At 33.9% G+C, this 27,111-nt stretch overlaps 1 protein-coding gene across 5 annotated transcripts in view; it reads left to right on the forward strand.

The window, feature by feature from the left end:
• Positions 1 to 27,111, forward strand: part of RNF212B (ring finger protein 212B) — a 58,953-nt gene that overhangs the window by 11,564 nt on the left and 20,278 nt on the right. For all 5 annotated transcript variants that reach the window (XM_031955048.1, XM_031955051.1, XM_031955049.1 and 2 more), the window contains exons 3-5: positions 13,274 to 13,326; positions 13,870 to 13,944; positions 22,588 to 22,703. In XM_031955048.1, coding sequence (XP_031810908.1) covers positions 13,274 to 13,326; positions 13,870 to 13,944; positions 22,588 to 22,703 — 244 coding nt within the window. The remainder of the gene's footprint in view (positions 1 to 13,273; positions 13,327 to 13,869; positions 13,945 to 22,587; positions 22,704 to 27,111) is intronic.

Raw genomic sequence — 27,111 nt, forward strand, 5'->3', positions numbered from 1 at the left:
AAATCTTTGTATCAGACTAATTTGACAAGAGTTTGGTATCTAGCATATGTAAGCAATTAACAGATAAAAAAGGCACTCCAAAAGCCATTCTCCAATAGATATGTGGTCAAGGAATATGAGCAAATAGTTCTCAAAAGAAGATTTGCAAATTATTAAGAACCATATGAAAGAATGCTCCAAACCATTAATAATAAAAGAAATGCACATCAAACACAATACTGAGATTGCACATTGCATGTTGCAAATTGACAAAAATAACAAAAGATGGGATAGCCAGTGTTGTGGGGGTTGTAAGAATATAGATAGGCACACTAGTGCATTGTGGATACAGATGTGAATCAGTATGACTATTTTGGAAAGCAATTTAGAATTATGCAAGTAAAATGAATAAAATGTCCATAACCTTTGCTTCAGAGATTCCATTATTAGGCATATGCTCCAAGGAGACCATTGATAAGTCTCCATATACAATAAAATATTAATAGCATTTTTGTCATAGCAAAAAAATTAGAAACAAAGCATTTGGTTATTGATATAAAAATTATGGTATTCTGTTATGAACAAATTGAGTTGTATCAAATATATGGCAAACAAACAGATTAAATAAAATATTTATAAATAACTTAGCATGGTGTCTGGCACATAGTAGGTGGTATTTAAATACTAGCTTTTCTTATTAATGAAATATTACTATGCTATAAGAAATGATGAATGTGATAAACAGAGAAATGTGGAAAGATCTAAATGAATTGATGCAGAGAGGGGTAAGAAGAGCCAACAAAACAATAAACTCAGTGATTATAAAATGGAAAGAAGAAAACCCTCCTCTCTCCTCCCCAAAGATCAAAAATGAATTTTGCAAAATAACAAAGAACAAGCATAGACTGAAAGAAGAGCTATGAGAAGACACTTCAACTTACCCTTTTGCAAAGATGGGAGATAACATAAATATACATTGCACCTATTTTTAGACTTTTTTTTTTTTTTTGATACATTGATCAGTTACAGATTTTTTAAAAATTTATTTTTATATTTCTTTGTTTTAATTCTAAAAATACTGTTTGTTATATGGGAGGGCTTCCTGGTAGGAGGAGAGAGAGTGATATTAGCAGACATTATGGTGACATATAAAGAAAACATCAACAAAAACTTATTTTTAAACACTAATGCAACCCTCCCCCCAAATTTATTAGGGTACCAGTGTGCCATTCAGGGTTTGTTATAATATCCCAAAGCATCTAGACCTTTTAACACAGAACCAGAATACACATGGCCCATCAGGTGGCCTAAGATCTGAAGATCAATCTGGGCTCATCTGCTTGCCTCCATTAGAAAAGAATTAGAACATTTCATAGGTGGAAAGGACCCTATTAGTCATCTAATCTAAATTTTATGAGACATACTTCTTTACTAGTACCGAGAGATTCAAAGGAAAGGTGGTTCAGGCTTAGAGAACCTGTATGGTGCAGGGGTTATTCATAGCTCCTGGTTTCAGGAAGTTCTTTTTTCCCCTTTGTGGGATGCTCAAGAAGTTCTCCTTAGTATGATGTATTTTCTCTGTTGGGGTAGAGCTGTGAGTCAGATCCTGGCTCTTTCAGTTCTTCCAAATATGCTTTTAAGACACTTATGGAAAGATGGGAAAGTCTTGAGACTTCCAAAATTCATGAAATCTCTTATCAGTGGTAGAGGGGAGGAGAAGACTAGATCAAGACAAAAGTATCTTTTTAAAACCAAAAGCAACCATTTATGTTTATGTTGATATAATTCCTCTGTTTTGGCAGGTGTTTACCTGCCAAAACAGATATTTTATACTGCTTAGTATTTTGAATGGCCTAAAACAATATTAAGATCTAGAAAAAATAATAACCAAGTTCATCTGGAAGAACAAAAGGTCAAGAATCTCAAGGGAATTAATGAAAAAAATGCAAAGGAAGGTGCCCTAGGTGTATCAGACCTAAAATTATATTATAAAGCGGCGGTCTTCAAAATCATTTGATACTGGCTAAGAAATGGAATAGTCAATCAATAGAATAGATTTGGTTCACAAGACAAAATAGTCAATGACTATAGTAATCTAGTGTTTGACAAACCCTAAAACCCCAACTTATGGGATAAGAACTCATTATTTGATCAAGACTGATGGGAAAATTGGAAATTAGTATGGCAGAAATTAGGCATTGACCCACACCTAACACCCTATATGAAAATAAGATTGAAATGGGTTCATGATTTAGACATAGTGATTATATAAGCAAATTATAAGAACAAAGGATAGTTTACCTTTTAGATCTATGGAGAGGAAGGAATTTGTGGCCAAAGAAGTTTATTTAACACAAACTAGATAATTTTGATTATATTAAGTTAAAAAGTTTTTATACAAACAAAGCCAATACAGATAAGATTAGAAGGGAAGCAATAAACTGGGGAGACATTTTTACATTCAAGTGTTCTAATAAAGGCCTCATTTCTAAAATATAGAGAATTGACTCAAATTTATAAGAATTTTAAGAAATAAGAATGTGAAGCCATTCTCCAATTGGCTCCAAAGAATATGAACAGACAATTTTTAGATAAAGAAATTGAAACCATTTCTAGCCATATGAAAAGGTACTCTAAATCGATACTTATCAGAGAAATGCAAATTAAGACAACTCTGCCTCTCATACCTCTCAGATTGGCTAAGATGACAGGAAAAGATAATGATGAATGTTGGAGGGGATGTGGGAAAACTGGGACATTAATATATTGTTGGTGGAGATGTGAACTGATCCAACCATTCTGGGGAGCAATTTGGAAGTATGCCCAAAGTGCTATCAAACTGTGCATACCCTTTGACCCAGCAGTGTTTCTACTGGGCTTATATCCTAAAGAGATCTTAAAGGAAAGAAAGGGACCCATATGTGCAAAAATGTTTGTGGTAGCCCTTTTTGTAGTGGCAAGAAACTGGAAACTGAGTGGTATCCATTAATTGAAGAATAGATGAATAAGTTATGGCATATTATTGTTCTATAAGAAATGATCAGCAGGATGATTTCAGAGAGGCCTGAAGAGACATATAAACTGAGGCTAAGTGAAATGAGCAGAACCAGGATATCATTATACATGGCAACAGCAAGATTATACAATGATCAGTTCTGATGTACATGACTCTCTTTAACAATGACATGCTTGAGGCCAGTTCCAATGGTCTTGTGATGAAGACAGTCATCTACACACAGAGAGAGGACTGTGGAGACTGATTGTAGATCACAGCATAGTATTTTCACTCTTTTTGTTGTTTTTTGCTTGTATTTTTTCTTTTTTTCCTTTTTGATCTGATTTTTCTTGTACAGCAAGATAATTATGTAACTATATATACATATATTGGATTTAATATATATTTTAACATGTTTAACATATATTGAATTACTTGCCATCTAGGAGAGGTGGTGGGAGGAAGGGGGGAAATTTGGAACACAAGATTTTGCAAGAGTCAATGTTGAAAAATTATCCATGCACATGTTTTAAAAATAAAAAGCTTTAATAAAATAAAAAAAAAAACAAATAAAATTGCTGTTAAAGAGAAAAAAAATGTTGAATAATATTGCTGACAGTGTAGTCTTTCTATTTTTTCCACTTTTGATTAAATCTATTTTAATTTTAATTTTATCTGAGATGATTACTAACTCTGCTTTTTTTCATAATAAATTTTACTTCTGTCCTTTATTTTGTCTTTGTATGTATGTCTCATTTTTATGTTTCCTAAAAGCAACAGATTGTTAAATTCAAAATTTTATTGTTATATATTTGTTTTATGGGGCAAATTTGTCCCATTCCCATTCTAAGCTATAATTCTTTGTTGTGTATTTTCCACTTTCCTGTTTTTCTTCACTATTCTTAATCTAACCCATCTTGACTCCTTTGCTTTATTTCTACTCATTACCTTGTCTTCCTATTCCTTAACCTATCCACCCCTCTAAAATTCTCTCCCTTATCTTCTCTCAGCCTATCCCCTTGCCCTCTTATTTCTTTCTGAATTTAAAAGATTTTTTATACTCTTCTATATTTATATGTTGTTCCCACTTTAACTCATCATCAGTAAGAGTAAAGATCTAGCATTACTCATTTTCCCTTATATTACCTTCTGTAAAAAATTTTCTTTCCTTTAATTTCTAATTTGTATGAGATAATTACTCCTTTTTATCTTTCCCTTTATAAACAGTTTCTTTTTTTTTTTTTGGAATTATGCCATCAAACTCAGCTCAGCCCAAGTTTTTCTTTCAAATTACTCATATAATGAGGACAATCATAAAAGTACTACTAATAGTTTCACATAAATGAAGCAAACAAATTAATGTTATAATTGGTCTTTAATGTTTACCTTGTATTTCTCTTGGATGTGATATATTGAATCTTTCAGTTTGTTAAATGTTCCCCATTCAGGATTATATTTAACTTTGCTGGGTAAATTATTTTTGGTCATAACCCAGCTCTTTTGCTCTATGAAATAAAGACCTGGAAACCTTCAATGTAGTAGTTGTTAGGTCTTTTGTAATACTTATTGTAGCTCCATGATATTTAAATTGTTGTGTTTTTTTTTCCTACTTGTTGCTTCTAATATTTTCTCCTTAACCTGGGAACTTTGAAACGTATATATGATATTCCTGTAAGTTTTCCTCCTGGGATCTCTTTCAAGTGATTTTTTTCTATTTTTGCTTTTCCTTCTTGTTTTTTCTTGATAATTTCTTGATAATTTGTATTGTATCAAGATTCCTTTGTTAAAAAATTTTTTTCCATGTATTTCAAATATTCTTATATGATATCTCCTGATCTATTCTCCAAGTCAATATTTTTTTTTAATTTTTTTAAATTTTTATTTAATAGCCTTTTATTTACAGGATATATACATGGGTAACTTTACAGCATTAACAATTGCCAAACCTCTTGTTCCAGTTTTTCACCTCTTACCCCCCCACCCCCTCCCCTAGATGGCAGGATGACCAGTAGATGTTAAATATATTAAAATATAAATTAGATACACAATAAGTATACATGACCAAAACGTTATTTTGCTGTAGAAAAAGAATCAGACTCTGAAATATTGTACAATTAGCTTGTGAAGGAAATCAAAAATGCAGGTGGGCATAAATATAGGGATTGGGAATTCAATGTAATGGTTTTTAGTCATCTCCCAGAGTTCTTTCCTCTGGGCATAGCTGGTTCAGTTCATTACTGCTCCATTGGAAATGATTTGGTTGATCTCGTTGCTGAGGATGGCCAGGTCCATCAGAACTGGTCATCATATAGTATTGTTGTTGAAGTATATAATGATCTCCTGGTCCTGCTCATTTCACTCAGCATCAGTTCGTGTAAGTCTCTCCAGGCCTTTCTGAAATCATCCTGTTGGTCATTTCTTACAGAACAGTAATATTCCATAATATTCATATACCACAATTTATTCAGCCATTCTCCAACTGATGGACATCCATTCAGTTTCCAGTTTCTAGCCACTACAAAAAGGGCTGCCACAAACATTCGTGCACATACAGGTCCCTTTCCCTTCTTTATAATCTCTTTGGGATATAATCCCAGTAGTAACACTGCTGGATCAAAGGGTATGCACAGTTTGATAACTTTTTGAGCATAGTTCCAAACTACTCTCCAAAATGGTTGGATTCGTTCACAACTCCACCAATAATGCATCAATGTCCCAGTTTTCCCGCATCCCCTCCAACAATCATCATTATTTTTTCCTGTCATCTTAGCCAATCTGACAGGTGTGTAGTGGTATCTTAGAGTTGTCTTAATTTGCATTTCTCTGATTAATAATGCAAGTCAATATTTTTTTAAAAAATGTTTTACTTTCTCTTTTATTTTTTCATTTTTTGGAGTTTGTTTTATGATTTCTTGGTGTTTTAGATATCATTAGCTTCCCCTTGTCTAATTCTAGTTTTTGAGGAATTATTTTCTTCCTTAAATTTTTGATTCTTCATTTCAAATTTTTCTTTTCTTTCTTCTCCTTCTCCTTCTCCTTCTCCTCTTTCTTCTTCTGAGGCAATTGGGGTTAAGTGACTAGGAAATGTTATGTATATGAGATCAAATTTGAACTCAGGTCCTCCAGACTTCAGGGCTGGTGATCTATCTACTGCACCACCTAGCTGCCCCAGTGATCTTTCTTTTCATAATTTTCTTGGATTGCTTTTATTTTATTTCTAATTTTTCCTCAATCTCTATTATTTGATTTTTAAAGTCCTTTTAAAAGTTCTTCCAATAATTCTTTGTGTTCTAGGGACCATTTGATGTTTCTCATTGAAAACCAAGTGGCTTTTTTTTTTTTAGTTCCAGTGTCTTCCTCTGAAAATGAATCCAGATCTTACCTATCCCCATAATAATTATCTTTGGTCGGCTTCTTTCTTCTTTGATTACTCATTTTTATTTATGTATCTATTGTTTTATTTTTGTTTTTGGCATCAGTGTAATCTAGTGATAATCTTGAAGTTTAGCGACTGATGCCCTGAGCCTCTTTCTTTTTGTTATTTTCTGAAGTCTATCTCCATGCCCAACTTTGGCCTCATCTTTCTATTCCTAAGCCACAGTTAGAGCTCCTAGTCATATTGTCTTGAAATTTATTTTGCTCCCTGGCATTCTTCTAGTGTCACAGCTGGAACTGAAACCAGGGGACTCTGTTCTCCTGTTACTCTTTTTGATTTTTCTTTATTCCACAATATAGCAATTTTTAAAAGACCCTTTTTTGTCCATTTTGTCAGCTTCAGCTTAATCTGATTTTATGACCCTGAACACTTGCTTTTGTATTTATTTTCCAATACCTTTCCTTGCTTTTATTTTTTTCATGTATCTTTTAAAAATCTGTCAAAAAAATCTGTTGGTAAATTTCCTGTATTGTTTCTGATAAGTTTTGAATTTTCCTTTTCATTGGAATTGTTTTTCTTTGTGTCTTTGGAACTTTGTTTTTGAGAAGCATATTTTTTTGGATTGACTTTCACTGTAGAATTTTCATGGGATTGTTCATTGCATAGGTCCTGAACAAAAAATTCCATAGGTCCTCTCCATCCTTCCCCTGAGATCTTTGAAATCTCTTTCAAAAAAAATTTTAGTTTGAATGTCAGACAACTCTCACCTTTGCTTTCATATTATTTTGCGAACTCTAAGATGAAAGAGTAAGTTACTTCTCAAGTGTTCTTGCCATTTTGACCCCAGCAACTAATCCTCTCCTGATGAGAATAAGATTCAGAATAGAATTCTTTTTAAAAATCCTTCCCCTTTTTGAAGGATGCAATTACTATCAAAGATATGATGCTTCTGTACTATTTATGATTCTTGGGGCACTGAAGGAATGGCACTGCACAGTGTTTACAATCCAGAGGTCCTCATTGGTAATGTTCTTTAAAACTACAAAAAGTCATTCTATTAATTGTTTAGCAGGGGAGTTGAATATTTCAGTTGTCCACTAGAGATCATTCTCTTTGAGTCACCAATGTATTGACTACCTAAGTTCCTCTTTGGTGCATGTAGGGTAAAACTTTCTAAGTTATCAGAAGGTAATTCAGCCTCAAATGCCTAAACTATTCTCCTTTCCCCCAACTTTTGTGGGGTAGCCTTTAGCTAAGGGATAATATGGAATATTATTAAAAATATTCAAAGTAGGAAAGACTCTTGAACCTCTACTCTGCATCTAGAATCAGTTCCCTCTTTGAGTCCAGTGAGCTCCCACCTTTGTAGGATGAAGGCATTCAGCCCACTGTGGCTACATAGTTATTGGATATAGGGGAAATAAAATAAAAAAAATATATACACCTAACTCTTGCACTTAGCTCTTTGCCTTCAGCTTTCTTCCTAGACTCCTCCTAGATTTCCTTCCTAGACTTTCTTCCTAGACTTCCTAGACTAAATAACTCTGCAGGTTATGGAAAGGGAATAAATGGAAAAAGGGATGTTTGGCTGGGACCTTCTAGGATCAGACAATATCAAAAGAAACCATGGGAAGCTTGGTGGGAAGAGAGTTATCTTCTTTGTACCGCCATTTCACCAGACAATAAGATTTTCCATAGTCACCAGTCCCCACACTCCCTTCTTTTATTGGGGGAGGCAATCTGGGTCAAGTGATTTGCTCAGGGTCACATAGCTAGTAAGTATCTAGTGTCTAAGGTTAGATTTGTACTCAGGTTCTCTTCATTCCCAGGCTGATACTCTTTATTTACTGTATCATCTGGTATCCCTCAACACTCTCTTCTGATGCACTGAGCTTTGCTGTATGAATTTCTGGGTTTCATAGATTTGAGGAGAACTGCTCATATATTTGGCTCTTCTTCTGCTCATCCTGGTCACTGGAGAGAGAGCTTCCCAATAATCCCCAGTCTCAAGGTCAACTGCACTCAGGTGGCAAGCAGAAAGCCTCCAGGTAATTGTAATGGCTTTCTGCTCCCCATCACTTTCTTGGCAACTACGAAATCTCTCAATGGCAATGCAAAAATAAAAATTATTCTTATAATTCTTTTTTATTTCACACTCTGCTTATTAGAGCTTCATCTAGTGCAGGCCTTGTTTTCTAAGACTCCTGATGAGGTGAGAAGGCCGTATTCACCTAGCTATTTTCCTCCTCAAATCATCAGCATCCTAGGCCTTGAGATAAATAAATATTAGACATATAAGTAACATCTTTGTCACCAGGTGACTTGGGCCAGATCCCTCAAGGATAACCCTATGAGATTGGCAGGCTTTGTATATGGAAAGACCATAACTTTTGATTGGCCGAGAGATCTCTGCATCTATGATACAGCATAAGTATAGAGAGACTAAGGAAAGAGAAGCAGAGTTTAAGAGGAATGGATGAATAAGAAGATGAGATAATAACAGAAGAAAGAAGATATGTTACAATCTAGAGGTCCTCATTGGTAATGTTCTTTAAAACCACAAAAAGGCCTTCTATTAATTGTTTAGCAGGGGAGCTGAATATTTCAGTTGTCCACTAGAGATCATTCTCTTTGAGTCACCAATCTATTGACTGCCTAAGTTCCTCTTTGGTGCATGTAGGGTAAAGCTTCCTAAATTATCAGAAGGTAATTCTGATTACCTGAAGCCAGATACTTATATGGAAGTTGAGCCCCCATTATATTCCTTAATTCTGGAACCTGAGCTATTTTATTCTTGTAAATCCTATCTATCCTAAATTGTATGACTTCCCTGATTTCTGTTTACTGTTTGCTGAGGTAAATATTTTTTCTCCATATCTACTCCAACCTTTGATAGAAGAGAGCTAAGCTGACTGAAAGTAAACTTCTTGTTATCTTCCCTTTTGGAGTGATTAAAGAACATAGCTGTTATTCCAAATTCCTTAAAGAACATTGAATCCCCAGAAAACAAATATTTGATGTGTCATTAATAGTTACATTTCAGTACACTTCTTGGAGATGATAGAGTGAAGGAGAGAGAGATGTTTCAAGCACAGAAATCATGTGCCTCTCCTCCTGCCTGCTCTCCCAGTAAACTGCTAATAGTACAACCACAGCTCTCTTCCTACTTTTCACAAAGACGAAGTCAAAAGTCTCCCTTGGAAATAGGACCAGATCAGATATTTGTGTCTTCATGCTACACATGGACCAATCATTTTATATTGATGGCCATCTACTTATATTACATGTAGGAACTTATGTGGGATAAATATTGAGCCCTTTGAATTTTTGGAGAACCTATTGGAGAAATTGTCCACCTGTTACTTTCATCATCAAATTTCTCATATTTAAGATCTATTAGAGAAAAATTGGCATTTTTCTTTTGTTTTAGGTAGTTAGATTGATACCTGAAAAATCCTCTAGTGAAAACAAGAACATTATTTATTCAGAAGACATATCCTTGATATATGATTTTTTAGAGTTGTTTTAATGTACAATTTCTCTTAATTTGTTTTAATTCTTTTTGTGGTTATTGATAACTTTTATTTGTTCTTTAGGAACTGCCTGTTGATGTTTTTTGATCACTTATGTATTAAAGAATGGATCAGTAAAATTAATTTTAACAGGAATAAATATAAAACCTGATAAGAGTTTTAAAAAAAAAAAACTACACAAGTATAGAATAGGAATGAGAAATCTGGCTAACAGTTCATGTGAATGAGATAAAAGGATTTGGATGGACTGCAAGTTCAATGTAATTAAAAATTGTGACTTTTTAGCAGAAAAAGACTAATGTGCTTTTAGGTTGCATTAATAGAGGCATTGTGTTGAAAATGAGGGAAATGGTAGCCCCACTGTGCTCTATTTTGATCAGACCACATTTATACTATTGTGTTTATTTCTGGGCATCATATTTTAGGAGGAATGCTAATAACTAGATCATATCCAAGAAGGATAACGATGATGGTAGAGAGCTGGTCATTATGCCATATAAAGATCAGTTGAATAAATAGTTAAAATGTATAAAAGAGACTTTAGGAGGGGCATGTTAATGTGATTGTCCTTAACCATTTAAAAGGACTCTCATTTGCGAGAAAAATTAAATTTGTTTTGTTTGGCCCTACAAGTCAGAACTAGGAAAAAATGTTGATACTTGCAGAGGCATATTTTGATTTGATATAAAGAAATATTCTTGAAAGGACTGTCCAAAAGTAAAATGGACTTCCTTAAAAGATGGTGTTTCCCATTACTAGAGGGATGATTATTTATCAGAAATATAATGAAGGATAGAGAAGGAGAATAGACCAGAAAGGATTCTCTTCAACTATATGTTGGATAAAATTACCTTTGAGGTCCCTTCCTGCTTTGAGATTCTGTGAATCTCTGAGATTCTACATTTATGAGGAAAGGTTTTGGTGAATAGGTAGATACCACTGAAGTCCAGAAAGTTAACACATAGGACATATTACTGAATCCAAGTCGTTGGACAAAGAAAATCTTACAGAACAGAAGTGACTTAAGGAATTAGAGATGGAGAAAAAATAGAATAGAGAGAAAGATGAAAGTCCAGGTTGGTTTAATTCTTGTCCTTCATACTCAAAGAAGTATGATGTCAAAATGACATCACTATGTGAAGATCAAAGTACAGTGTGACTGATTGTGGCTAATCAGACCACTAATGAACCTGGAAAGCCCTACCACAAATCAAGCATCAATTGTATGTATGAACATTTGGAATGGAGACATTTCTAAATCTGTACATTTCACATTTCTTTTGAGCCACAGCAATTATGCTTTGTTCATAGAGCACAGTACTTCCTTTGATGTAGGCATGCCATGCTGGGGCAGTCCTATGCCAGTGTTTCCTATATCTCAAGTTAATTCCAAAATTCTTCAGAGAGATTTTGAAAGCATACTCATATTACTTCTTGTTGATCTCCTTGTTAGTTTTCCCTAAAATAGTCTTTTAGGCAGATGCACATTTTTCATTCAAACAGCATAACTAGCCTATCAGAATTGTGCTTTCTTTAGTGGGGTTTAAATGTTTGGCATTATAGCTCAGTTTCAATACTTTATCTTGCCAGATGATTTTTCAGAGTCTTCTAAAATAGTGATTCTGTTTCTTTGCATGGTATTATATACTGTCCAGGTTTCAGAGGCATACAACAGTGAGGTCAGCACAATGACTCTGTAGTCCATCAGTTTGGTAGGCAGACTAATATCTCTTCTTTCCTACACTTTCCTTCAGAGATCTGCAAACAATGAGCTGACTTTGTGTGTGTCATCTTCATCATCTATCTGTATATTCCCCCAAAAAATACCCCCAAGGCAAGTGAACTTATCCACAGCATTCAAATTTTCTTCATTTGTTGTAACTGATGATCCTATGTATGTATTGTACAGTGCTGTGTTTTCTTGGTGTTAACTGTTAGCACAAAATTTGCAGAGAATTGATCCATATTCTGTTGAATTTCAGCTTGCATTGTGTGCAAATCATCTGTGAATAAAAAGTCACATTACCAATTCTCCCTCTACTTTAGTCTTGGCTTAAAGTCTTTTCAAGTGAAATAATTTACCATTAGTGTGGTAGCTGACCTTGATGCGGTTTTTGTTCTCATCAAAAGCATCTAACAACATCCCTAAAACACATAATGCTAAAAAGCATGGGAGCAAACACACATTCCTGCTTCACTCTGTTGTTGAGTGGGAAAACACAAGAGTCTTGTCCATTATTCAGAATCTGTGCAAGCATGCCAGTATCATGAAACTGGTATACTGGTGTACAATACTGATGGATTTTTCCAGAGAAGTTTTTCTGTGATCTTTCACAAGCTGTTATGACTGACAGTATGGGGACCTCAATAAACATCCCTAATTAGAAACAATGGGACTAAATTTCCAAATTTAATAAGCATTGAAATTTAAACAATGAAATCTACTTTCATATACCCTCCAGCAAGATAAGACTTATTTAGTAATTTTGTCCTTGCAGTCTCAAAATTATTTTGATAACGAGCTAATGTAACAAAGCTTGTTTCATTAGAGTAATAGCAGTTTACTGTTTGTTCCTGGGATGCTGTGTGACATTACAATGATCTTAGTCAATAATCAACTCACAAGACAGATGCCATTTGAAAATGTTTTATTTTATCACACGTTTTCCTTGTGCTTGAAGATCAGAACTTTCTGTTTCTGTGTCTCAGATTGGGGTATAATTAGGAAATGAGAGGATGGAAAGTTAGAAAGCAAGATTTGGTAATACTGACAAAACAAATCTAAAATAGATGAAAGAGATCCTGAAAGGCAGGAAAAAAATAGATGCTAACATGGGGAACTAAAATCAACTTTAGTGTAAGGTTAATATTAGTATAGTTCTGCTAGATCGAGAATTAAGCTTACATTTCACTATAACTGTGCTTTTCAATTATTTTCATTTTTGGTATGTTTGTAAATTTCTTAATTTACTTAAAAACACCTGGTTAAGGTTGGGAGTATTCTGCACACATCGATGAAATTGACATGAGGAACTATGGTAGTGGAAAGAGTGAGATGTAGCCCTTTGAAAATAATATTAATTTGTTAATGAAGAGAGGGAACTGAAAGAAAGTGTGGACTGAAGGTCTATCAACAATTTATATAGGAGAGGAGTCTGGAAAATTCTGACTAATCTTGGCACATTGGTCAGGAAACTGATCTAAGGAATGACAATAGGCTCAAGGGCTCTTTTTTTTTTTTTTAAATATTGAATTGTCTTTTCAGACTTTAATAACAACTCATCTGTCCCCTTATTTTTACTGACCCATTTAACTGATATTCATATGCTACTAGTGAACTTCTTGATCTTATGCATGTAAAAACCTTAACTTTCTATTTCTCCCTTTTAGAAAAATGTGCTGTATGTGGAGCTGCCTGCAAGCATCTGGCTCTCTCTGATAATGTGAGTGTTTCCTGTTCCTCAAAACTCCCCTTATTCTTGGCTTTTAGAAAATGGGACTGAAACATTTGAAAGTAAAGTTCACTAACAGCAACTGAAAAATGCATTTATTTTGAGACTCTCATAGTGGGAAGAAAAAAGAGATGGTTAGGCATCATGAGGAAAATTTAGAATAATATGATGTCATGGTTTAAGTTTCTTGAGATAGTGGCTCCTTTTTGACTTAACCACAGAGGGATCAATAGCAAGTATTTGTGAAAGAATAATAAATCTCTTGCCATATTTCTAAATATCAAATAATATTCCTTCAAGAATGTGTTGATTTTCTGAGGGGAAAAACATGTTTTACTGGAAAGAGTATTGGATTTAGAGTCAGAAGACTTTGGTTAGAATCTTGGCTCTGACGATTGCTAGTTTTCCGTTCTTTGGCAAATCTATTTACTTCTTTTGGACTCTTGTTTTTCTATTGGTAAAATGAAGTAATGGGACTAATTTATCCCTTTTAGTCTTAATAATAGCCTGTGATTCCTCATATTTCTTTTACAGCTAAAACCTCAGGAAAAGATGTTCTTTAAGAGCCCTGTGGAGACAGCTCTGAAGTATTTTAGTCACATCTCTCAGGTATGAGAAATAAAGGGGGAGAAACCTCTTTGTCTAGATAAATTCCAAATGTATCTTTCTTTTTGATTTATGAAAGTTTATCCTTTGAACTGTAAGTGTGGGGAGATATTGTCTTCTGTTGGTTTTTCTCTTTAGGAATAAAAATCTTTCCAACCAGTCGACTCCTTTACTATATCATCCTCCTGAGGACTGTAACACTTAGAAATTCTCAAATTTTATGTTCCCAATATTCAGTGGATGCTTTCAAAGCAATGTTATAAATAAGAGTGATTTCTAGGGGCAGCTAGATGGTAGAATGGATTAAGCACCAGCCTTGAAATCAGGAGGACCTGAGTTCAAATTTGGCCTCAAACACTTAAGATTTCTGGCTGTGTGACCGTAGGCAAGTCACTTAACCCCAGTTGCTTCAGCAAATAAATAAATAAAATACACGTGATTTTTGGTGTTATTTATGGTTCTTTCCCCATTGATTAAGGACAGGTAAGAATATCATTTTAAGAACAGCTTTCATCTGCAGGTCTGACCGTGAAAGAGGTAGATTTGAAGATTTAAATGTCATTCTTCAGCACATAAAATGTAGAATGTAGAAAACTATTCCTATGATTCTATTTCCCAAGTAACTTTCTTTACTCACATCTCAATGTACACACATCCATATACATGCTCAGCATTCAATCTGCATATTCTAGCTGTAGACTAGAAATTATTTTATTTTCACTGAGTTATTATTATTATTAGTGTGTTCTTGAAAGTAAAGTACCAAAATGATCTTTATTTTGATCTAGACTAGTACAATAAAAAGTAGAATACTAATCTATGTATTCCACTTTTGAATCTGTCTCCTCATTCTCTCTCTCTCTCTCTTTCTCTCTCTCTCTCTCTCTCTCTCTCTCCCCACTTATTTCTCTCCCCCCCCCTCTCTCTCTCTCTCTTTCTTTCTCTCTCTCTTCATGAAGCATACCACTATTTCCTCTACCTCCTATTATCTCTGTACTTGATTATTTGGCTCATCTCCAAGAACATTCAGGCAGAAAAATCATTGCCATAGAATTGTAACAAAGTTTCAGTGATAGTAGTGAATTGTCTAGTATTTTTCTTGGCAGCAAAAGATAGCGGTTTTCAGTAGCAATGATACTGGATTTGGAATCAGGGAAACTGAGTTTAAACAGCTTTGCTCTGCTACTTACTGCCTGTGTAACCTCAGATAATTTTTTTCTCTAGACCTTATTTTCCTTATCTATAAAAGGTCCTTTCAGTTTTAAAAACTATGATCTTTTTTTTCCTTATCCTTTTTGGGGAAGACTGTTGGAAATTGTTCCAAAACCTCAGATTTCTAGCTTGTCTCTTTTCTTCTCTATTCTTTCCCCATAAAGATAATCCCACAGCCTTATCATGGCATACATCTTAACATCAATTTTGCTATTTTTACTTTTTCCTTTATTTCTACTTGTTATTCTTGAAAGTTAGCTCTTTTCAGGTACATGAAGATGTCTTCGATTTTAGTCATCATTTGGCCCTGAATGGTATAGATTTAGTTCTTGTCTTTCATTTAAGTACAAGGAATGGGAGAATGAGAAACCAGTATCTCTCACTCCCTTTGGCCTGAACTTAGGAACAAAGTGAGAGGGGGACAAAGCTTTAGCTACATCCTGTTTTTAACACATAAATAAGCAATCACATCTGAGAGACCATGTTAACATTATGGAAAGATAAAATCCAGCTAGGACTCAGCAAGAAATGTAAACAAGGTCAAATGAATAAGAGAGAGAGTCTTTGGTTAATAACCAAACTAGGACTAGTTAATGATCAGTAGAGAAAAAATATATATAAGTCTGAGTCCTAACCTACCTAATCATGAGACCAATTAATCATGGTTAAATAATCAAGATAAGAAGATAGATGAATAAGGTTAGTTAATCATCAAGGGGCAATTTGGTGAAATCAGCAAATTTTGATAATTTGTTTTCTTGATCTGTGAAGCTGAATTAGTAGACAAAAGGATTTAGCAATCACCATGTTGTTTTAACCAACTCTGGCCCTAAAGTCAGAGAAATTAGGTTCACATCTCAAAATCACATGCATAACTTAAGGCAAATTTCTTTCCCCTTGTGTGTCAGTTTCCTTAAGTGTAAAATGAAAGTGTGGGACAATTTGACCTTTAATGTCCCTACAGCATCATCAGTGCTAGTTTCCTTGCTTAAAGTCTCAAATCCCCAAAGTGATCCTGTCCATTATAATTTTACACTATGCCTTGTGACCAGCAGCTGATCTCATATATGAAATTCTTAACCTATTCTTTGTTGGTTTTTCAGAAAAGCTGACATTGGAAACTTATAGGCTTGCTTTGAATCTCAGAGGGGTTAGTTACTTTAATTTTTTTCTAAGATATAATTATCTCAACTAAAAGGATGAAAAAGGTGAAATGAGATAGTCTAGAAAAGATAGAAGGAAGAAAAATTTTACATCATCAGTACTAAGTAAGTGATGCGACACAAAGTGTGCACATTGCTTATGAAAGAACCTAAAGTAGTTTCTGAGTAAAGCAGAAAACCTAAATAATCAAATTTCTTATATTTGTCTGTACTTTTCTCAGTTGATTCTCTTGTAGGAGGCTCTTTGAAAGATATAATATGTTGAAGACAATGGGTTTTTAAGATTACTATTTCCAGAGAATTGACAGTATTCTCCAGATTGTAACTTAAGTAGGTGACAGAAACTGTAACTTCTACAACCCACATAAAATATGCCTAATGAAGTGCACAATGGAATAAATGTTAGGAAAGGTAGATAGTACTGACACCAAATACACCTGTAATCATACAGGTATACAGGTGTATTCCTGTGAACTCCTATACCACTTAACTGAATCACTCACTTAGGCACTTAATCATATGCTGTGTTGGAGTATTATTTTAATGTGCGTGTTCCTTATTTTTCTTTAGAAAATATTTTATCGAAACTTTTTTGTTTTTTATACCACTATGATTTCCCAGCTTTCCTCTTTACTCCACCAAAAACAGCTGAGAAAAACAAATCCCTGCTATCATAGTTGACATCATATGCATTATTAGGCAACTCCCTAGTGAGAGGAGAGAAGTGTTTGATCATTAATTCCTTTGAACCAAGATTGGTCATTGAATTTAAGTTGAATTGTGAATTTAAATACTGTTTTCATATACATTATTATGGTGGGGGTATGTTACTCTATTTTTGCCTTATTTTTCCAAGAAAATTGCAAGCTTTTGGAGGGCTGGTAGATGTAGGTCTTTACAAGACAATTCTTTTAAAAAAACTATTTTGTATTGCCCTTAGCACCTGGCCCAAGGCCATATAGTTGGTAAGTATTTAGTAAATATTTAGTAAGTGTTGGATGAATAGTTAAATATTTATTGATTTCCTTGGAATCTCCCTGGATGAGTGAGACTTCACAGAAAAAGGACATTTCTATGATGGGTTAAAAGGAAGGAATTTGGATAGCAGTTGATAAGGCCGTTTACTTGCTAAATCAGGAAAATTCTAATATGATCTCAAATTCAATACTTCTGTTTGTATGTTTCAAGAAAGAAAACTGGTTTGTTTAACTTCATTTGGTAGTGATGAAGTGGTTCTGGTACTTTTTATTAAAATCTTTAGAACTTAGATGAACAAGATGAAAAAGGAACAAAAATGGAGATTTATTATGAATTTGATATAAACAGATTCAGTTTTATTAGACTTCAACCTAAATATATCACTGTTGTTTCTAAAACATAAATAATATTCATGTATTATGAAATGAATTGCTATAACATGCAAAAATAAGACATCATATCGATATCTTTAGCATGGATTAGATTCTCACTAGGATATACTATTCAGTGTTCCATGGTTCTTGTAAGAAGTGGAAAACTTGGACCAAAGGAATATAACCTCTATTCTGTAGTAGGACATTGACATAATATGCCTATTTACAGTCTCATAAGTAAATTTGCTTATTTCATGAGAATTTTTTTTTTTTGGAAAAAACGTAAAACATATCATTCACTCATTTTTAAAATTAAGAATAGAACTGAAATTTATTTTATTAAATGATTTACTAAAATAATATTAAATATGAATGTGATTAAACTTATTGCTTATATTTAAATTAATTTCAACATATAAAATATAAATTTTAATCAATTTAAAGGTTTTTATAACACAAAACTATATCAGTAAATTAAAAAGAATAAATGTTTTTGTTCTTCTAATTGGTCATTTAAGAGAGATAAAACAAATGAAAAGTAGAGGCAGAGGGAAAAACGAAAAAGATGTAGAGGAGGTGAGGTGTTTTGTCATTTTTTAGTCATAGCTGACTCCTCATTACCCCATTTGTTTTTTGTTTATTTGTTTGTTTTGGAGATTTACTAGAGTTGTTTGGCATTTGCTTCTCCAGTTCATTTTACAGATGAAGACACTAAAGTAAATAGGGTTAAGTGATTTGCCCAGAGTTACACAGTCACTAAGTTTCTGAAGTTAGATTTGAACTTAGGTCTTCTTGACTCTAGGTTTGCTATTCTTTCTTCTATGCTGCTCAGCTGAAATATTGCTGAGGCAAAGGGTATACACAGTTTATTGTGGTCCAGAATGACTGGAATAATTCATAAATCTACTAGCAGTTCATTAGCATACTTATTTTTCCACATCCTTTCATCATTTGCTCTTTCCTTTTCTGTTGTGTTTGCCAATCTGGTGAATGTGAGTTAGTATTTCAGAGTTGTTTTAATTTGTCTGTCTTTATTAGTGATTTAGAGCTTTTTCATATGACTATTGATAGTTTTTATTTCTTCTTCTGAAAACTATTTGTTCATATTCTTTGACCATTAATCAGTTAAAGAACCAAACAAATCCTGAACACTCTATCCACAAGTATAGGAGGGAGAAGAGCCTGGCTCTAGCAAAAACCTCAAATTAGCAAATGTTGGAAATATGAGTAAAAAGAAAAATACCTCAAATATTATGGCTCAAGAAATGTTTAAGAGGGAACCTTGATGAAAAGAAGAAGAGATACAAAATGTAATTATAAGTGAAATGGGGGGGGGTATAAAATTGAAGGAGAATAAATAGCTTAATATAGCAGATAGAAAATCATACTTAAGAATGGGCTCCTTGAAAATTAAAATAGATCAAGCAGAATTCAGTGATTCCATGAGACAGCAAAAACTCTTGTGAAAAAATTTAGTTAAAAGATTGAAAAAAATAAAAGAAAATGTAAGGTAGCTCCTATCAAAAACAAATAACTTGGTAAATAATATAAGAATTATCACACTCCTTGAAAATCATAACAACAAAATCCTGGATGCCTCATTTCAAGAAATCATAAGTGAAAAATACCTATATTAGAACCAGAAGACAAAATGACTACAGAAAGAATTCTTGATCATTTTTTGAAAGAAACCCCAAATGAATACTCCTAAGCAATATTATAACCAATATTCAGAAGTCCTAGATAAAGGACAAAATACTTCAAGGAGCCAGAAAGAAAGAATTTAAGGATTTTGAGGATTGCAAAAGATTTCAGAAGCCACTACTATAAAGGATTTTAGAATATGATATTCCAGAAAGCAAAAAAATCTAAACTTAATGACTAAGAATAACCTACCCAGAAAAATTGACTATCTTCAATGAAGTTGAAGTATTCCTGGACCAGCACTGAGTAGAAAAAAACCTCACATCCAAATACAGGACTTGAGAAGCATAAAAAGGTAAACAATAGGTAAATAATAAAAAAGATAGTAAATATAATCTCTTAGAACTTTAATATCAACAAGGGTCTTAGAGGGATTCTAATTAGAGGACTTAAATATAATTCTATTTTGTTTGGATAATCTCAAAAGAAGAATGGAAGGATAGGGAAGAGAAAATGCAGTGGGAAGGGGGACAATAGAGAGATATAATGAGTGAAATTATCTCAAGGAGGAATGGAAGTAGGGAGAAGGGAGTGGCCTGGGCAATACTTGAATTTTACTCTCATTGGAACCAGTTAAAGGAGGGTAAAGTTGATTAAAGAAATACATTGTACCCAACAGTGAAGGAAAAGGAAAGGGAGTAGGGGTGAGAGGAAATAAGAGGAATTAGATTCAGAGAGGCAATAGAAGCAAAAGAGTCTTAAAGAGGGGACGGGGAAATGAGAAGGAAAAATATAAAAGAATATATTGGAAGAAAATATACATTGATAGTCATAATTGTGAATGTCAATGAACAAACCCATAAAATAGGACAGTAGAATGGATTAGAAACTAGATTCTAATGATATGCTTACAAGAAATAGACTTGAAACAGACACAGAATGAAAATAAGGAGATGGGACTTCAGCTGAAGTTAAAAAGAAAGGCAAAGGGTAACAGTTGTGATCTGAGGGAAAAAAAATCTAATTAAAAGAGAGAACTACATTTTGCTAAAAGATACTATAAACAATGAATTATTATATGTATGAACCTTGTGACATAGCATCTAAATTTTTAAAGGAAAAGTTAAATAAGTCATAAGAAAAAATAGACAATAAAACTATAATAGAGGGATACTTGAATTAACTACTTTCAGACCTAGCTAAATCTAGCCATTAAAAAAATCCAAGAGAGATATTAAGGAAATAAACAGAATTATAAAAAAAAAAAGTTAACTATGATAGACCTCTAAATAATATTGAATGGGAATAAAAAGAGTATATCTATTTCTCAGGTATGTATGTCACTTTCACAAAAATTGACCATTTATTAAAACCTTAAAAACCTCACAACTGCAAAAAAGTAGAAATATTAAATACATTTTAACCATATTGCAATAAAAATTATATTCAGTAAATATTTCAAAGTAAATATTAAAAATAATTGGAAACTAAATAACTTTAATCATAAAAATGAATTAATAAGAGAACAAATCATAAAAACAATTTCATTAAAGATATTGACAGCAATAAAACAACACACCGCCATTTGTGGGATGCAGCCAAGAAAGTACTTAAAGGACAATTTATATATCTAAAAATTTACATCAATAAAAAAGAGAAAGAAAAGAGCCAGTAAAGAAGTAAAGAAGAGAATGATAAATAGACTAGTACTGTGAGAAAAGCGCTAGCTTGCGAGTTAGGAGGCCTGAGATCCAGTTCCAGATCTTTCACTAATAGGTTGTATGATTTTGAGAAAGTCTTTGCTAATCTGGGTTTCTTCATCTGCAAAATTAAGAAGTTGGAAGGGATTCTCCCTTTCAGTGCTAAAAGTTATTTTATTCTGGGGAGAAAAAAAATTATAAGGTAAAGCTATAAGGACATACTCAATACTCACCTCTTTTTTAGACTGCTTAATTGAAATCCTGTATCAATGGGACAGGAAAAGCTAAAAGGAAAGTTGGTGGGTTTCACACACCTTCAGGATGGCCAGGAATTTTTTCAGCTTCCCATTTTCCTTCCCTAGCACTACTAGCTCTCACCCATTAGAGTAATAAAAATGATAGTTGTTGGAGGGGTTGTCGAAAGATAGGCACACTAATATATTATTGATAGAGATATAGATTGATCAACCATTCTAGAAAGAAATTTGGAATCTTGAGGAATACCTCAAAATTCACTAAACTGTCTGTCCTCTGCCCCAGTGATATTACTACTACTTGGAATATAGCACAAAGATCAAAAAAAGAGGAAAAGAATCCATATATGCAAAAATGTCTATAGCAACTTTTTTTTTTTGTAGAAAAGAAATGAAAACAAACCAGGTATTAACTGGAAAGTGACTGAACAAATTATATACGCGAATCTAATGGATTTTTATTTTCCCCTAAGAAATGATGAAAGGTGAGGCAACTAGATGGTGTAATGGGTAAAGCACTGGTTCTGAAGTTAGGAGAACCAAGTTCAAATTCAGCCTTAGACATTCACTACTTACTAGCTGTGTGGCTCTGGGCAAGTCACTTAAGCCCAATTGCCTCACAAAAAAAAAAAGAAAAGAAAAGAAATGATAAAAGGGAAGGTTAGAACTAGCATAAATTGATGCTTAGGGAGGTCAGCAGAATCATCAAAACTATTTTTACAATGATTCCAACTTTATAAAGAAAGACATTATTAAAAAACTTAAGAAGTCTGATCAATTGAGTGACTAGGATAGTTAGATAGACTAGACCAAGTTATAAAATGTTTTTAAACCAAACAAAGAATTATATATAAATATATTTTATATTACCTGGGGGTAATAGGGAGTCCCTGGAATTTATTGAATGGGAAGGATGTCATAGTAAGATTTGTTCTTTAGGAAAAGCAACTTGAGACCTAAATAGAGGATGGATTGAACTAGGAAGAGACTTATGGTCTCTTAAAGAGGACGAAACAAAATGAGAAACCAATTTTGTGTCCCTTATGTATCCTTACAATGGTGTTGGGGTTATTAGAAGATCATTGTTGCTACATATAGCCTTCTCAGGTCATATGATTAGATTTTCATCAGGCTAATTCAGCTGCACCAATATTTGGCCTCAGCAACCTGAAAGTAAATGGTGTCATGTTTTATCCCCAATCCTCAACCTAGTTCTAGTTTGTGGCTCTCTAAATTATCAGATATTGAATATAAAGATTTAGTGAACTGTTAAGATAATTGTTTATATTGGAACTTAACTAGGGCCTTTTATCCCTAGCAGGTTTGGAGTTTCCAGAAAAAACAGACAGATCTGCTTATCACCTTTTATAAACACAGACTTTCTAAGTCAGAAGCTGCCATGCAGGAGGCCCAACGAACAGTGGCCAGTCAGGACAAGTAAGTGATGCTTCCCAGATGCCCAATTTCTTTTAGAGCAATTATTTTCATTACCATGGTTGGTACTTAAGATAGTTGTGAAGTAGGCAAAGAATCTTACTTCCAGCTCACACTTCTATACTTTTCTTCCTCAGTGTCTCCTTTCCATTAGTTCTCCTCACTCTCTAATAGCAAAACTTATACTTCCTAAAAGGATATGAACTCTTTTACACTTATAAAATGTTTGATAATAGTCTCTTTTCCCAGTCATTTTTACATTTTATGGAGATTAAACAGAGACTAAAGCTTTAATCTAAAAAAAAAATCTAATGGTGGAATTTTAAGCATTAATAGATAAGGGAATACTATAACAACTGAGTGGGAAAAGGGAGAAAAGGCCCATGAATTTATAACATGCATTAGATAAGCAAGACATAGGAGTAATTGATAACTCTAACCCGATGCTTGATAAATTCAAGATCAGAAATTACTCGATGAAGAATTTGTTATTCAACAGGAATTCTTGGTAACTAGAAAGCAATTTATTAGAAATTAGCTTTAAATCAGTATCTTGCAGTATATACCAAAGCAATTTCCAAATAGATGTGTCTTTAACACAAAAAAGTCACATAAAAATAAAGGAGAAGGGAAGAAGGTAATTCTTAAATACATGATTTTGAGGAAAACTCATAGTGAAACAAAGTAGTTTTGTGAACAAAATAAATGAAATTAGAATACAAAAAGAAGCTATTGATTTGGGGAAACACTTTGCAACAAATTTTTGATAAAAGTCTGATTTCCAATATATAAAGAGAATGGATCCTGTTATACCTGTATAAAGATCAAAAACTATTCCCCCAAAAGAGCAGTGGTCAAAGGCTATGAATAGTTTTCAGAAGAAATATGTGATCAAGAACCATATTTTACAAATATTCTATATCACTAAAATAAGAGAAATATAAATTAAGGAAACTCTGAGATTTTACCTTACACTCAGCAAATTGGTGATAAGATACTGAAATAATCAATGTTGGGGTACTGTGAAAAAGTATTGATGGAATTGTGAATTTGTCTAGCCATTCTGGAAAACATTTTGGAACAATGTTAGAAGAACAATGATTCTATTTATGTCCTTTGACTCAGAGATAACATTTCTGGGTATATGCCCCAAGCTGGTATTGGGATAATAGACCTGAAACTAAAAGGGACATCAGGGACCCTGGAGTCTAACTCTTTCATCTTTCAAATAAGGAAACGGGTTCAACGAAGTGACTTGCCCAAGATCACATAAGTAATAAGTGGCAGAGCTCAAAGGCAGAAGAAAAGCCAGTCAATAAATATTAAGTATCCATTATTTGCCAGGCACTGTGCTATAAGCACTGAGGGAACAAAAAGAGGCAAAGCCAATCTCTGCTCCCAAATAAACCCAGTCTAATGGGGAAACAAAACAAGCAAACAAATACAAACAAACTAAATACAGGACAAAAGAAAATTAGAGGAAGAAAAGTCCTGGAATGGAGGGGTTGGTAATGGATCCTTGTAAAAGAAGATGGGACTGAAAGGAAACTAGGGAAGCCAGTAGGGAGAGATAAGGAAGGAAGGCATTCTAGGTATGAGGGACAGAGAAAATGCTTAGAGCTGAGAGATGTGGTGTCTTATTTGTGGAACACCAAGGCTTGAAGAATAAGTAGCAGGGAGTAAGGTGTAAAATGACTGGAAATGTAGAGGTGGGAGGCTATGGTATAAAGGGCTTTCAATGCCAAATGGTTTTATATTTGATCCTGGAGATGATAGGGAGCCATTGGTACTTTAATAGAGGAGTAACATGGGCAGACCTGCACTCTAGTTAGGCAACTGAGAAAAGAAGAGATTAGAGCAGAGAGAGACTTGAAGTGAGCAGGTTATTGCAACAGTCCAAGTATGAGTTTATTAGAATGATATAGTATGTTAGAAGATGGCATACATTATGACATACATGAAAGACATAAAGATATTTTAACATTCTTGGGGGAGGCAGATAAGAGAAAGTGATGAGTCTAGGATGACACCTAGATCTGAGGGATTGGGAAGATGATGGTACCTTCAACAAGAATGGGGAAGTTAAGAGGTGGGAAAGAAGTTAGAAGAAAAGATAGTGAGTATAGTTTTGGACATGTTGAGTTTAAAATATTTACTAGAAATCAATTCTAGATATCTGAAAGCAGTTAGAGATATAAGACTAAAGGTCAGCAAAGAGGTTAGGGCAGGACAGGTAGATTTGAGAATTATCAGTATAAAAATGGTAATTAAACTCATGGGAGCTGATTACATCAGCAAGGGAAGTAGTATAGAGGGATAAGAGAAGAGGGCTCATGACAAAACCCTATGGGATATTAATGATTAGAGGATCTGACCTGGATGAGAATCTAGAAAAGGAGATTGAAAAGAATTAGTCTAATAGGTAGGAAGAGAACCAGAGGAGAGCAGTCTGAAAAATCTAGATAGAAAACAGTATCAAGGAGAAGAAAGTGATCAACAGTATCTGAGAAAAAGCTGTAAGATTTGGCAATACTCCGGAGATCTTTGGCAAGTTTGGGGAGAGCAATGTTAGTGAATTGGCAATGGCAGAAACTAGAGTGTAAGGATTTAATAAAAGAGTGAGAGGAAAGAAAATGAAGTCACCTATTGTAGATGGCCTTTTTAATAAGTTGGCCCTAAAGGGCAGAAGTAATATGGGATGACAGAGGGATAGAAGGACCAAGCAAGGAGTTTTTGAGAATGGGTATTTTTGTAGACAGTGAGGAAGAAGTCAAGAGAAAGGGAAAGATAATGAAGAGTGAGGATGACAGAGGAATAATTTGTTGGAGCAGATTGGAATTGTTGCTTTTGCAGGTGCAGCCCTGGGCCTTGGGTTTAGGAGACAAAGGTGAAATAGGAAATACTGGCAAAAGGAAATACTAGGCCTCAGCTAATGGCCTCCGTTTTTTCAGAGGAAGGGGAATCATGGGAGATTTGAGGAGAGATGAAAAGGTTTGGAAGAGTCTTTGTGGAGAGTAGGATAGTGAGTTGATTAGGGAGGTGTAGAAGAATTGCTTAGTGATTGTGAAACCTAATTGAGGTTGTGTATTATAAATTGTTAGTGGACCCTATCAATAGACATGATTTTCTCTACCTAAATTCAATAACACAAATATTAGGAGTGAAAGTGGGAGTCAACCAAAACAGTGGTTTGGCAGGGTACAATTGGAACTATGATAAGGGGGATGGGAGTCCAGAGAAAAGGACAATGTAGAGTTGAACTGGGCTCAAGGGGTCAAGATGGAGAAGATAGAAGACAGTGTCTAGTATAGAGGACATGGCCCGAGAAGAACAGATGGATTAAGCAATTGGAGGTCATAGATTGGAAGAATAGTGTTGTGAAGAGAAAGCATGAGAAATGGTGAAAAGTTGGTAGCTCATGGACAGATAAGGGAATTTGAGGATTTTTGAACAGGGAGGTGATGCATTGTTGGATGATGGAAAAATCAAGATATGACCTATATTTGTATATGGCTAAGGTAGAGTGAAAGTAATGGGCATTGAGTAGTGGTATATATGGAAAAATTCCATATATACTAAATTATTTATACTAACATTTTTGTAGTAGCAAAAAACCTCTAGAAACAGTTTTAATGAGGTAGGATGGTATAGTAGAAAAAGCACTGGCTTTAAAGTCAGAGGACCTGGGATTTTTGACTGGCTTTCCCTCTTTCTTTGATCTTGCCACTTATTACTTCTGTCATCTTGAGCAAGTCATTTATCTTCTCTGGATCTCAGTAACCTCTTCTATAAAATGAGTGAATTGGACTAGAAGACTTTTGAGATCCCTTCCAATAGTGATTCCATGATCCTATGCAGTGGATGCCTGCAAACTGGGGAATGGCTGAAAAACCTGTTCTATAGGAAAAAAAATTATTATGTCATAAGAAATGATGAATAAAAAATTAACGGGAAAATATGCATGAACTGATACAGAGTAAAGCAGAACCAAGAAAAATATACATAATAATGTATGATGTAAAGAAAAACGGCAATAAAAACTTATCAGAAATCATATCAATGCAATAATCAGTGTTGACTTCAGAGTCCAGTGAGCAAATATACTTCCCTGCCTTTATAGAAGGGAGACAATAGGTGCACAATAAGGTATATGCTATCATCGTCAATGTATCAATATAATTTATTTAATTGTAATTTTTTGTCTGTGAGAGATGATGCTGGGATGAAGGGGTGGTAGTTTCTTTGGGAAATGGCAGAAATGCATTAAAATAAAAGAAGAAATAATAAAATATTTAAAGAGCATAACAGGTAAGTGGCCATCTATATCATCTCCCTGATCTAATTATAATTGTGTAACTGATAACTCATGGAACTAAAAAAAGATCACCTGAGCAGCATATATTATACTACT

This window comes from Sarcophilus harrisii, chromosome 2 (genome assembly GCF_902635505.1).
Source record: "Sarcophilus harrisii chromosome 2, mSarHar1.11, whole genome shotgun sequence".
In the NCBI taxonomy this organism is placed as follows: domain Eukaryota; kingdom Metazoa; phylum Chordata; class Mammalia; order Dasyuromorphia; family Dasyuridae; genus Sarcophilus; species Sarcophilus harrisii.